Raw genomic sequence first — 15,156 nt, 5'->3', positions numbered from 1 at the left:
CTACACTTCTCGAGTCTGACGTGATGTGAAGCCAAACATTTAACATTTGAAGAATGTTTCTCAACATACCAAACAATGCGTTTGGATCTTCCGCCTCTTCTTGAAGGATTTTTTTTTTTTTTTTTATGTTAATGATCTTTCTCTGCTCACAAGACTTTGCCTGAGGCAGGAGCTGCTTTTTTATTTGTTTTTTATTTTTCAGTAGTAGTAGTACAACGGCATCTATTGTTTTATGTACACATTTTAGCTGTAGCCAATTGAACTCTAACACGGAAGTGTAATTTTTTTTAAAGAATAAGCAAAATGCAGGCTAAATTTAACTGAAATCGTAATAATCTCTTGAGACCCATAAAAAGCCAGGAGAAACTGAAATTTGGGGAAGTTTAGCTTTTCAGATGGGAGAACCATCCAAACTACTTTTTTTTTTTACTTCTCAAGAAGATAAAAATAAGCAACACCCCAGCAGCAAAAAAATATTTTCCAGCACAGAGAAACTGAACCTCTTATTCATATGTACAGTAACATAATGTAGAAAATCAGATACTTTGCCATGCAGCCTGGCTTGATTTGCCACTTTTCGCCCACTGAGCACTCGTGCAGATCTGCTGAAATTGCTTCTGACATGTGTGAGGGAGGCAGGGAAGATGAGGGATTTAGAAAGGATGTCAGGCAGCGGTGAAGTTAACACTGCCATTACTCAAGGATCAAAGAGCAGCTTTGTTAAAGTGGTTTTAATTTTTAATTTCCTTCTTGTACACATACCCAGAGGTGGCTTGACTAGCCAAAAATCACTGCTTATTTGGATGACTTTGAGGACACTACTAGCAAAAATTTAAAGACAAGGTAAGGAAAGTTTTTTTTGTGTTAATGTTTTGGCAACTTTCAACAATCCTAGGCAGAAATTTGGATGCTGGGGATGTTTTGTGCTCCTTATCATTTGGTTGGGTTCTAGTTTTAGTTTTCCCTGCTACTTCAGGAATTGGCAAAATGTCCCAAAGAACCTCAAACAGTTTCAAAAGGAAGGCAAATAGTTAATGATCTTTGCAATACTAGTAGCCACCTTTTGTCTTTAGCAAACACTTTCCAAAAATTTGAGCATCGTCTTTATAAGCTAGCAGCTCTCAAACGAGGGTCAAGTACAAGAGGGATGCATGAAGAACTTCATTGAATGTGTATTTTAATAGGAAATGTATTTTAATGCCTTTTAATTCTGGGGCAGAAATAGTACTGGGTTTTTTTTCAAATTAAGAGCAAATTAACTGGAACATTGAACAAATTAATGGTGTTATAGAGACCCCTTCACAAAAACATATACCTAAAATACACCTACAGATACCACTACAAATGTGCTTTCAAAAGTTTAAAAGTTTATTAAACTAGACATGGCTTTAATCCGAAAAAGCCTTGCTTTGTGTATGGGGTATTTGGAAGAAAAGAATCGTTTCACAAGAGGTATAATGTAACTGAAAAAAGGTTGACATCCACTGTTTCAAATGTCGGGAAACAAAGTCAACTTTTAGCCTCATGCTTCTTCATGGAAATAGGTCACTTTAACAAGTCTGTGTGCGGTCATGTGGTTGCCTCACTTCATTTAATTATGAAACAAAGGCAAACCAAGCTAAATATTATGTTGGATTAGTGAAATATAGCTGAGAAGTCTGACCCCCCTGTGTCATAGAATAAAAGTATATCTTATTAACATATATAATCAACTAAAAGTAAAAATATATTACATCAAAACTGGCAATTTCCATTTATCCAAAAAGTTACCATAGTAATATAAATTGAGTACATTTAGTGCATTCATACCCACTTCTGTCCCTACTCTACTATCAGATTAATTAGAATTAAGATCATGACTGCCATTTTTCTTTGACAGTCAGCATCCCCACATGCACCTCCTTCCAACTTCAAGGAGCGTATTTGTGCATTCACAGTGCTTTGTAGTTGCATGGCTGTCACCATGCAGACGGCAGCAAAAAATACAAAACAAAACAATGTCTTACTGCAGTGCTTCTCAATTATATTTTGCAAAGCCCCCCCCAGGAAAGAGTAAACCTTTCATGCGAAACCTCCCAGTCGCTGCGCCGACTATATATATGACTATTGTCGATTAAAAAAAAAAAAAAAAAAGAAAAAGGTTTAAGTATACAGTACCTAAAACATTAATGAAACAAAAAGAAAGATCGATCAACTTCCAAGAACTCTACTTTTTTACTGTGATTATATATATTACAGGTTAGTCTAAAACCGAAAAAATGACCAAGTGCATCAACATGAAATAAAAATAAAATGATGATAATCCTTATTTTATTCTAATTATGCATTAGTTGCTAAAAGCTGCGCCCCCACTGGCCTTCAGGGGGGGCCCGCCCCACAATTTGAAAAGGACTGTCTTACTGCAATGTATTGTTTGGCATATACTGTAGCTCCAAGCTCCCACACCCTCCCCCCTTCATTTCCCTGCTGATAATGGACTCTGTCCAATTGTCTTGATGAGATGTGGGTGGCATTGTTTATGTGATTGATCATCGGAATCCACCCTGTCATTTTTCACTGATTTACTTTTCCTTCCAAAATGATTATCATGTCTGTGCCCTCCAGTCAAATTGTAATTTTCAGAATAGTGGCCTCGCCCCCCAATAAATGACTTTTTGACTGTTTTTTATCCATCCATCCATTTTCATGATCTGCTTATCCTCACTAAGGCAAAGTGGCTTGCTGGTACCTACCTACCATGCATGTTTATGGAGACCGGAATGCCCAGAGAAGAGCTACGCAAGCACATGAAGAAGATGCGAATTCTACACAAGTAAGCCTGGGCAAGCTGGAATCGAACTGTAAGGCAGCCGTGCTAACCAGTCTGCCGCTGGGCCTCTCAACTATTTTTAATATGCCATATTTTTCTGACTGTAAGTCGTTCCGAGTGTAAGTCATAGCCATAAAATGACCCTGATGAAGAAAAAAAAATGTCACTCGACTATAAGTCAAATTTTGGAGCAGAATTTTATGTTACAAACACTGAGACGAAGAGTGGAGCTCAGATTTGCACCCGAAATATCCCATTCCCTTTTTGTTGACTGCAGCAAATGAGTTCCAGTCAGAAACTTTTCATTTCGAAACTTCTAACTACGAGGGAAAAATATTTTTCATCAAATATGGCTTTAACACGGTGTTCCTCAATTATATTTTTGCAAAGCCACCCACCAGGAAATAGAAAACCTGCCCCCCCACGCACACCCTTTCCGCACAGACAATAATATATTTATGATAATTGCAGAAGGATAGAAGTATATAGAAGTATACCTGTTTTTACTTTTTACAGTGTTTATACAGGTTACAGGTTAGTCTAAAATGAAAAAAGAGACCTATTTGCACCCCCCACTTGCCGCTGAGGCTCTAAATATGAATACTATCTATAAACGTTGTGTAAGTTGTTTAATTATCAAAAGCATTGAAATTAACCGTCACTCACAGCTGATCTGTGACTGAATTTGAGTTTTTTTTTGTTTTTGTTTTTAAAGTACAGTGGGCCCCCGGGTTACGAACTTAATCCGTTCAGCGGCTACGCTCGTATCTCGAATTGCTCGTATAGCGGGCGATCCAAACCCATGTTAATTCGTGAATGCGTGCAACGCGCGCAGAAGCCTTAGGTAAAATCATCACGGTGTATACATATATTAATATTAAGTGACATAATCTACTGTACAGTTGCATTAAATAACAAATACAAAGGAAAAATGACTTATACCTTTGGAAAGACGTGACTTGTGTTGAGATAAGCAGAGATGAGCAGAGATGAATGCTCGAAGTCAATACGGCGAATCAGATATGCTATTGGTCTTACAGTGTCACAGTAACTTTTTCAGTCAGGGTTTTCTCTACTTCCTTCCATCCCAACCAGCTGTGCCATCAAGCTAGATAAAGGCGTTCGGCCAATAGCATTTCGGCACTTCTGTGATTGACGTGTGATGCCGGCCAATAGCATTTCCGTGAGTGAGACCGGGTGACCTTAATCGACCAATAGCATATTGGCGTCTCCTTGACTGACTGATAATTATTCGCACTTTTTTTTTAAACGGTTGGAATGTATTGACATCTTATTCATTAAAACACATTTAAACCTGTGACGATTTTTTGTCCTGCAATCGGCACACTTAATCTCATGTCAGCTGTTTTTCCCGACGTGAATTGAGCTGGGTGGAGGCGGAGGGGAGGTTGTGTGTGTTGTATTGACTAGGCACCACACTTATGGCTTGTTCGAGCGTCAGTTCATTGTTGGTTTCATTTCACAGAATTGCAACAATGGCGCTGTCCCAAAGCATGTCGGGAGGTCGCCGACTAACATGACATACAGCTTTGTCAGACAACCATCATATAGCGCTGTAATATCACCCGTAACAGGGTGCAGAGATTAACGTCTTGAGTTAATACGTCAACGCATATAGGCTATTGGTCTTACAGTGTTACAGTAACTCTTTCAGTCATGGTGCAAATCACGGAGATACTAAAACATCATCCTCTTATTTCTTCCTTTACCGCTGCTAGTAATTTTAGAAGCTATGTCTAACAGATAAAGTTTGCAAAGTCTTCAAAACATTCCGTTTTTCACTCATTTCCTCTACTTCCTTCCATCCTGTCCCATCAAGCTAGATAAAGGCGTTCGGCCAATAGCATATCGGCATTTCTGTGATTGACGTGTGACGCCGGCCAATAGCATCTCCGTGAGTGAGACCGGGTGACCTTAATCGACCAATAGCATATTGGCGTCTCCTTGACTGACTGATAATTATTCGCACTTTTTTTTAAACAGTTGGAATGTATTGACAATTAATTAAAAAAACACACACATTTAAACCAATGACAATTCTTTGTCCTGCAATCGGCACATTTAATTTCATGTCAGCTGTTTTTCCCTTTAGCTGTACAAACACTACACTTAAATGGTAATATATTTAGACACCGTGAGTGAGACAGTCAGTGTGAGGTTGTAAGACCAATAGCGTTCACGTTACCGCCACAAGTATCTGATAATGATTGTAAATGACGCAACTGCCGAATATGTTGATGCAGTTAGGCGAGAACATTTCTACATACTCAATGACAGGTTTGTCGGAATGCTCGTAAGGCGAGAGGTTTGCTCGTAAGCGGAGGACAAAAATCTCCCTGATCCACGCTCGTAAGGCGAATTGTTCGCAAATCAGGGTGCTCGTAAGCCGGGGGCTGACTGTACTTATTTCAGGCAAATATATGCAGAAGTGGATTACTAAAATATAAGGCTGCTGACCAGCCTTCATGAACTGGCTTCAGTTCAGCTCATATCCAGCCAAAAAGAGACCATCCGTTTGAAGTTGCTTGTATTGTATTGTCATTTTCTTTACGTTGTCAGAGGAGTCATAACTTTAACGTATGTAATAAAGCCACTGCCACAGAAGCTGGGGAAAATAGAAGCACTATGATGGCAGACAAGAGTGCAACAAAATCTTGATATTGCTGCTAAATTGTAATGTGTCTGTTTGCCGCCATGCCGTGTAAATTTGTACTATTTATGCATCTATATGAGTCTATGTACAGTTCTATTATACGTGTGTGTGTGTGTGTGTGTGTGTGTGTGTGTGTGTGCATTTCTTAACTGGATACCAATAGACAACAAACGCCCGAATTTGTGTGTGTGTGTGTGTGTGTATATATATATATATATATATATATATATATATATATATATATATATATATATATATATATATATATATATATATCATGTATACAGTGTTCCTTCCTTTTTTGCAATTAATAGGGACCGAAAAACCTGAAATCAGCAAAGTAGTACCCCAGGAGTTGTTGGAGTTGTAATCCACTCCTCCCCTCATTGGTCATGCAGGGAGCCAATCACGTGTCTTGTAGGAGTCGTGTGAAGATCACACGTGGCTCAAGGACAGCGATGAGGAGGAGAGAAAGCATTGGGAAGCTTTTACCTTTTGTCATAAATTGTAATTTAAAGTGTGTTTGTTATCATGTTTGGTCAGCTACAGGCTCCCCTCTAGTTCTAGTTCAACCCTTACTCATCCTCCTTGTTCCCCGACTACAGCCAAAAGATGGAATGGGAAGGGATAAAAGAATGATAGATATGTGTATATATATATATATATATATATATATATATATATATATATATATATATATATATATATATATATATATATATATATCATGTATACAGTGTTCCTTCCTTTTTTGCAATTAATAGGGACCGAAAAACCTGAAATCAGCAAAGTAGTACCCCAGGAGTTGTTGGAGTTGTAATCCACTCCTCCCCTCATTGGTCATGCAGGGAGCCAATCACGTGTCTTGTAGGAGTCGTGTGAAGATCACACGTGGCTCAAGGACAGCGATGAGGAGGAGAGAAAGCATTGGGAAGCTTTTACCTTTTGTCATAAATTGTAATTTAAAGTGTGTTTGTTATCATGTTTGGTCAGCTACAGGCTCCCCTCTAGTTCTAGTTCAACCCTTACTCATCCTCCTTGTTCCCCGACTACAGCCAAAAGATGGAATGGGAAGGGATAAAAGAATGATAGATATGTGTATATATATATATATATATATATATATATATATATATATATATATATATAACTTTCAATTAAAGTTCCTGCTAAAAATCACACGGCAAACTGCAACCAACACCTAAAAGCAATTCACAGTTTAAATTATGTTTATTTGATTTCTTAGAATGTGCTCAAAGCAGTGAAATAAACACTTGTTCTTGGTTTTCTTTTCAAAACATTAGAAAAGGACAGTTTGGTGTACCATGAGTCCGTGAGAGCAAATGTAAACAGTACATGTTCATCATAGCAATATGTGTGTGACAATGAGGCACCACACGATAATACTGTACTGTTTCCACATATTTACAAGGGAAAATAAACATTTAACCTCATGGTTATAAATAAGACGTCACAATGAAAATATTGTAAATGGGAAGGGTGTCTAATGTGCATTCTTATGTGCGTCGGCAGCGGACAATAAAAGTGAGCAATAATATGTAAGAGGTTTTTAATGCGTCTGACTTTGGTGGGGTTGTGGAAAACATAAAATATAATTTGTCTGATAATAAATGAAGGACAGAAAGACACTTGAGCCGAGAGGATCTGTCAACTTGCCAATTCGGTTTTTACACCAGACAAACACACGCGCTCACTGGCGCACGCACTCTCACACATACAATGAGTGGCAATGGGGATTAACACCGTTCAATAACGGAGTTCCACATTATACACTTTGTCACCGCTTTCTCCCCCATTAGACCATTTTTCACACGCATATTGGGAGCCTCTGTGAATGTCCATCTGCCACAGTAGGAAGGCAGTGATCCATCTATTGTTTCAGACTCGAGATGCTCTGCAAAGAGATGACTTTGCCATTGTGCCACAGAGCCTTACATTCCACTGAATCTACAGATTTCTCAACCCCCCAGAAAAATGGCACGTATCCTGATGAAAGGTTCATTCTCTGTATATGAACGGGCAAGAACCTCTCACTCAGGCAAATGTCTTAGTTCTGTATAAGAGATTTCACGTATAGATTTTTTGAAGTGGTTCATTTTTTTTCGTTTTCATTTCGCCACTGTAAGTGTAAGAAAGGAGCCCCTTCGTCCCATTGGTCCTCATATAGAGTCAAACATTACAAAGGTCGAGAAAAACAGATAAAGAGCCAAAGAAGATAGATGCCCTTATAGTCCTCGATATATAACAATTGGAGATTGTCAAGGTCTTGGCATGATGTTCAATGATTACGTGAATAAAGTGTCTCAATAAACCCTTCGTCTCCTGAGCAGCTCTTCCAGGTGCAACGGTCGTCCTGCGCGTGCATCACAGAGGCTGTTATGAGTCTGTTTATTGTATTTCAGTGTAGGTGGCGTAAATCAATGTGAGTGCTTTAGTTGGAGCAAATATTTGAGTGTAAAAAGCTGCCTGGCATTTAGTGAAAGCTTCCACTATGAACAGAAAAAAAAACAGAGCACTTCCGCGCACCTTTCGGTTATCCCTTTATTTCTTGCACCATCCCTGGCAGTAAAAGGTGGGAAGAATTCCCAGCCCGACACTTTTCTCTACAACTCAAAGCCGATTAAATGGTAATCTGGTGGATGAAACGTCTGTTAAAGCCCATCAGAAAGAGCGTTTCCATGACTTACAGAGAATCTTCTGGAAAGCTCTGCGAAAGTCTTGGTTGAAGATGGTGTATATGACGGGGTTTAATGAGCTGTTACAGTAGCCGATCCAAAAGAAGAACTTGAACAGGGTCTCGGGGATCTTGCACATCTCCCTGCAGATTCCGTACAGGCTGTACGAGAAGAAAAAGGGGAACCAGCACAAAACAAAAACTCCCATGACCACAGCCAGGACGAAGGTAAAGCGTTTTTCTCGTGCTGCCGACACTTTCTTCCTGTTGACTGTGCTTCTGCGTTTACGGCGCGATGAGAACAGTTCCATGGACTTGGAACTGGCATATGACTTCCTGCTGGAGAATTTGGAAGCAGAGCTGCTTTTCCTGCTGGACTTCCTGTCTTTCCGTTCCTCCTGGTGATTTTTGGACGACGTGGAGCTTTTTTTGGGCTTCTCGTCCGATGAGCTGCTGTCGTCGAAATCGTCATGGTGGTCGACGCGTGGATTTTTGGAACTGTTCGTCAAGGAAGAGCTAGCCGTGTGCTCCTTGCAATGGCCGTTTTCACATTCTTGCTCTTTGACGCTCCCGCCCCTTTCGGACTTAAATGAACCGGCCTTGTCCGTGTCGGTTCGGCCGTTCTCCTGCGGCGAATCCACGTCCCTTTTCTTCTCTGACATGGTTCTTGTCCTGGTCTTTGCCACTTGATAGATCCGGATATAGACCAGAATCATGATGACGCACGGCGCAAAGAAGGACCCAATGCTGGAGTAGAGGATGTACCATGTCTCATCATTGATAATACACTGAGGGGTTGTCTCATTGTTGCTCCTGTCCATGGATATCAGCGGCGGGAAGGAGATAACAGCTGAGATCAACCACACCACCACAATCATCCCTTTGACTCTTTTTGGTGTTCTCTTCAAATTGTACTCTACCGCCTGTGTCACGGACCAGTAGCGGTCTAAACTTATGGCGCAGAGGTGCACAATCGATGAGGTGCAAAATAAAACATCCAGGGCTAAGTAGATGTCACACCAAATCTTACCAAAAAGCCAGTAGCCCATAAGTTCATTGGCCAGAGAAAAGGGCATGACCAGGGTGGCCACCAGTATGTCTGCACTAGCCAGAGACACCAGAAACAGATTCTGGGGTGGTTTCAGCGCTCTGCTTGTTAAAACGGCAATAACGACCAAGACATTGCCCACTATCGTAAACAGGATCAGAAAACTGACAAGTCCAGCTAAACTCCAGATAGCGAGAGGGGTGTACTTGCTCTGAGAGGTGCCATTTGTGATGTTGTCTGCCTCCACCCCTTCCTCCAAAGAGGAGAAATTCAAGAAATCCATGCTGCCGCGTAGTTGATCTCTCCGAAAAAGTCACATGCAGAATGTGAATACATCCATCTTGTCTTTTTCCTCCTCTTTCCACTGGCTCATCTCTCACATATTGCAAGTGGCTTCAATCAAATAACTAAAGTAGAAGGTGAAAGGTGTTTGAAAAAAAAAAAAAAAGTGATCATTCCAAATGTGAGCAGGATGCTCTGGAGCTCCGCGGTTGGAAAGCGGACACCCCTCTGAGCACGTCCTCTCTCCTCCTGCCTGCTCCTGCATCTCTCCTCCTCCTCCTTCCCCCTCCTCCTCCTCTTCCTTCGCTCTCTCGTGGATCGAGGGAGCGAATCCACCACGTGCTCGCCGAAAAGGAGGGACCTTCTCCACCACAGAAATGAAATGAGTGCAATCATTGGATGGAAATCTGCTAACAGTACTTACTTTCACCTCACACTTGTCCATTATTGGAAAATTGGTGATTGTATGTGCGCGCGCTCTAGTCGCCGAGTGGGCGTGTTTGCGCCAATGCTCGCGTTCAAGTCATTGTATGGAACGTGGCATGTTGAAGATTGTCAGCAGACACTTCTCATTTGAGGTCATATAGCTGTCAGGACGCATAATGAGAAGTACTGCTCACTTCATCTGTGTGCACACTGGAGGTCAATATATATATATATATATATATATATATATATATATATATATATATATATATATAATATATATATATGTTACAGCGTCCCTGGCTTAGGTTTTTTTCATGTTATGATGTGGAATACTGAGTTTTTTCGTCCCCTCTTAAAGGTATTTTTCTGGCTTTGTGACAAAAACAACTGTCATGACCCTAGGGGCTTGGCTGTATCTGTGTTGTTTTGTTTCCATCTGCAAGCGTTTGTAGGTAATTGCACTTATTTTCTGTTGTCTAACTTCCTCTATGCAACGCGTCACTACAATGCTGGTCTGCTATTGATCAGCGTCTCCTCACGGAGATGCTGGTCTGCTATCGGTCGGTCTCACTCGTTTCAAAATGGCGGAATGGTAAAGTTTTGTTCTATTGCGAGTGGTTACAAAAACGTATTTATAGTGCATGTTACTGAAACGGGAAAGGGTTTCAAGATTGCTAGTGATGTTAAAAAGAAAAGTAAGAAGATGATTTATATGGAAACAAAGCTGGAGATAATAAAGAAATACAAAGCTAGCCTAGCCTAGGCGACCCTTACTAGGGAATATGGGCATAACAAGCGCCACTCAAAGGTGAATAAATCCTTTCTATATGTATATATGTATATTGTATGTACATAGCACTTACTATACTCTTTTGTTGCCAATTTTTAATATGTATGTACATTTTTGATGTTTATACCTGGGATTCTAAACACATTAGCTATTTTGATGTTTATACTTGGGATTCTAAACACCTTAGCTATTTAACATAGGTTTGGATTCCCTGCCATACGGCCCGCATTACAGCAAAAAGTAATGCATTACACTAATGCCATTATTTTGTTGATGCGTTACTCCAACTCTGTATTTATACACATTTATAGTAGTTGTGGAAGATACAGCATATCAAAATAAAGGATGGCACATTCACATGGCAGGTTATTTAGTTAATGACAATGAGGAAAGGTCATCATTGTATAATGTTACTCCCTATGGACTGTTGGCCATATTGGTGTGACACATGGAAGACATTGCATGACTGACGAATTATAAAGAACGTTTACAACGGTGTGCTTTGCCAAATTGCTTATTGGCAATTAAAAGGCTGATACTTTTCAGTCAGCCTGAATGCAGCGAGAAATTAGTGTGCTTCTGGTCTATGAGCTAAGCTAATCATCTCTGGGGAATTTTCTATTGTTTTTGACTGGAAAATTGAGGAAATGAAATATACACGTTTACATTTGACCACCAATTTGCATCATGAAATATTTTTAATCATGGTTCAAATACACAAACAACCCTAGAAAGTGTTTCTCCCAAGGCAGTAAAATTGAGTTAATCATTACTTATTGGTGGTTGATTTTTTTGCAGGAGGAATAGAAATCTATTTTTTACAATACTATTCAATGAAAATACACTATAAAACACTGTTAGCCAAATTTTGCATCAGAAATGCAATTGTATCATTTCCGAAACATCACTCAATGCTGTCTGAGTTTCTTTAATCCTTTTATTTTATAATGGGATTTACAATAAAGTACATTCAAGAGAGAATAAATATAATGTGATTATGGCTTTCCACAAATTCACCTTGTATCATGAAAGCAAGGTTAAACAACATTGCTTTTAGCTTCCAGATTTTGACCTGAATGTAAACATGATTGTTGGAAATATACACAATATATGTTCTAATAAACGAGGTATAGTTTACAGGATTTTAGAAGGACTTCCTTTCTTTTGAAAGTGAACGTACACATACTGCAATAAAACAATTCAAAAAGATTTTAAACATTTCCACGTACTTCAATATCACTATGTTGGGCGCTATCAAGTTCATTTGCTCAAACAAAAAAAACCCTCCCTTGCTTGATTACCATTAATTTAGTGTTGGTATTTGTGCTTTTCTCTATATACACAGGAGTCACAAATACATAGTGACCTTGCTCGTTCATGGAATTGTTTTTTTCTCAGATTCCCTCCTCATTAAACTGTGGCATGTTTGCTTTGTGCTAATTGTGGTCAAAGACTACTGGATTAAATGGGAGCAGTTATGATGTGTATATTCAGCTAGTGGGGTTATCTGCTCCATCGTGTGCACTATACGGGAGCAGCTGTTACTGCACGTTGATACAAAATCAACCATCTGTGTTCGCCTATCCAGAGGGTAAAACATCTCTGGCAGGTTTGGAGCCACCGGGGCAGTTTCATTTTAAACTGGTATTTATAAAACATGTTTACTCCACGGAGAGGAGGAAGCTTTTCTCCAAAAAACAGACAAAATCTGGCAGACAAAAATATTCCTTCAAGTTGAATTTGCATGTAGTTGTTTTGGGCAATATGAAGTCAAATTTATTTTATAGCCACTTAATCACAAAAGAAGTACAGCAGGCTGCAATGGCTGTCGAGTGCTACGTCAACACATAGTGCATGATTAAACCGTCTTCATTGGAGCATCTACGTGGAGGTAGCCCACCAATGTGAAGGCCATAGCACATTATTACATTATTATTATTATTATTATTATTATTATTATTATTATTAGTACAGTATTTAAGTCCCAAGTCCTACTATTTTTTTTTTTTCAATGTTTTGCAAGTGTTTGGTCAAGGACAGTCTTAAATTTGCTGGACTAAATGAATGAAGGTTATATATATATATATATATATATATATATATATATATATATATATATATATATATATATATATATATATATATATATATATATATATATATATATATATATAATATATATATATATATATATATATATATATATATATATATATATATATATATATAATATATATAGTATATATATATATATATATATATAATATATATATATATATATAGTATATATATATATATATATATATATATATATATATATATATATATATATATATATATATATATATATATATATATATATATATTATATATATATATATATATATATATATATATCCTAACGTCATTGATTACTTTAGCACATTAGTACCTAATCTAATTGACTTAATTTCATTATGCAATCAATTACCTGTACTTTAGTACTTAAATACATAAGCGATTAATTTAGTATTTAATTCCTGAAGTAATGGATTATATTAATACCTAATTAATTACTGTTTACATACACACGTCTGTGTGTGTGTATGCGTGTATATATATATATATATATATATAGATAGATAGATAGATAGATAGATATAGTCTTATAATGAGTCCCTTTGCCAAATGCTGGCTTTTTTTTTTTTTTTATAAAGTTTTATAGGATGAGCATTATCATTAGTGCCACAAGTTCTGTGAGATGAGCCAGAAATAAAAAAAGATTTTTCTCCTGGAGTTGCTGAATCTAATACAGTTTGAGGTCCCACTAGAAATTTAGTTCCAAAGTTTAATAAATCAGATGGATGGCACAACACTCCGTTTTAAGCCTTTCTTTTTTTATTGTGCTGCTTTGAGGGTACTTGACTGAAAAAATATTTCACAGGAGGCATGTCATTAAAACAAGATTGAAAACAACTGTCAGTACTTACATCATCTCTTAGTCAAAACATTTTCTTTTGCCATATTCATTTATTCTCATATTTCTTTGCATTTGTGTCCCGTCTAGTAAGATTTATGTGTGTACATTTTGCAGTCATGTTCAAAATGTATCAAAGGCAGCGAAATCCTGAAGATCTTGGATATCATGTATGCCTTTATTTATTCATGTGTTCCTACCCTCTGAAGGCTCACAAGCACGCAAAGCACAAACGATTATAACACAACCTAAATGTCCCCATCTGTCTTTCACTTCTCACTGCCTGCGCTCTATTCATCTTTGTCCTCCCAATGCTTTTTCGACGACACCCACTGCCAGAAATCCATTGGTCATAATGTGAATATGGGATGTTCCGAGTTGAAGCCAACCTCATCATTGTAATGTAATGCAGTTGAAAGTTGTTGTTTTCCCTTTCGTCTCATGTTCCTGTTAACCTCCCTCTGCTCTTGGAGGTGGACCTGCTTGGAGAATCGTAGCCTGGCATTTTGTCCCTCGGACCGGTGCGTTTATTGAGCGTGTCTCACAGCTAAGCACCTGTCATTAATCACCGAGCGCTCAGCCGTATACGGAATTAAATAGAAGGCGCTGTTACACTAAAGTCTTAATTGATCCGCTTCGTAGCTTTGAGATGTGATGAGAAGGGCCAAAGAGGTCTTTGGTTCAGCAGCCTGGGAAACAAACCTAGGACCCCATCCCAAAATCATCCTGCTCATTCGTATGCTGGCAGTTTAAATCCAACTAAGGCTGGAGTGATGCTGCCGGTCCGTGTGGGTGCACTCTAAGCTGATTTTGAGCAGACAGACAAGCCTTATTATAATCATTAACTCCTGCCCTGGGGCCACTGCTCTGTCCGTATAATTGGGACCACAGTGAATGATCTCGGCTCTTACTGGGCTATTTTGCTAGCATTGCGACCTGTTCTGATGGAATAAAATGGTCCTTTTGCCAAATAAGAAGCCACTTTTGGGTTTTGATACTCGTTACCTTTACATGTTTCAAATGCAATCTTTATGATGACGGAAGTGACTGGACCCAACAAACACCGAACGCAAAGTGTCAAATAAGGAAAAGTTTCAGCATGTAACACCGGGAGTTGAATCCAACAGAAACAAAACACGACAGGGGCCTAATGGAGAACAAAAAGCGACACTGACTGAAAGCGTCAATGCGAATGGAACACGTGTGAAACAAACAACTAGAGGGGCGGAACTAACAGGGTGACGACGTCTAAACAGTATGAATAAAATTAATAAAGTGCTCAGAGAAAAACTCCAGCAATCAGCAAAGTAGCAACCAAAAGAAGAATACTCACACAATCTAAAGTGACAACAGAAGGAACAACAAGGAGAGTAACAAAACTGAACCACTAGCTAGTAACTTGGAAAAACTCGAAAAGCATAGATTGTGCGGATAATCGGACGGAAATCCAGAGAATAATCCGACGTCGCCCTA

General features: G+C 38.7%; 1 protein-coding gene across 1 annotated transcript; it reads right to left on the bottom strand.

Moving 5' to 3' along the window:
• Nucleotides 1-6,694: 6,694 nt before the first annotated feature.
• Nucleotides 6,695-9,759, bottom strand: adra2c (adrenoceptor alpha 2C). The gene has a single exon (XM_088419497.1). It carries the CDS (start codon nucleotides 9,507-9,509, stop codon nucleotides 8,166-8,168), a length of 1,344 nt encoding a protein of 447 aa, XP_088275623.1. The 5' UTR covers nucleotides 9,510-9,759; the 3' UTR covers nucleotides 6,695-8,165.
• Between the last annotated feature and the right edge of the window lie 5,397 nt (nucleotides 9,760-15,156).

Source organism: Hippichthys cyanospilos, chromosome 7 (assembly GCF_059441005.1).
Source record: "Hippichthys cyanospilos isolate Australia breed blue-spotted pipefish chromosome 7, RoL_Hcya_1.0, whole genome shotgun sequence".
Classification (NCBI taxonomy): domain Eukaryota; kingdom Metazoa; phylum Chordata; class Actinopteri; order Syngnathiformes; family Syngnathidae; genus Hippichthys; species Hippichthys cyanospilos.
The sequence above is the reverse complement of the archived record's forward strand: the minus strand, read 5'-3'. Positions and strand labels throughout refer to the sequence as shown.

Bases quoted from the DNA above. Each gene is read 5' to 3' on its own strand.
- adra2c (XM_088419497.1), bottom strand. From the start codon at position 9,509: ATGGATTTCTTGAATTTCTCCTCTTTGGAGGAAGGGGTGGAGGCAGAC.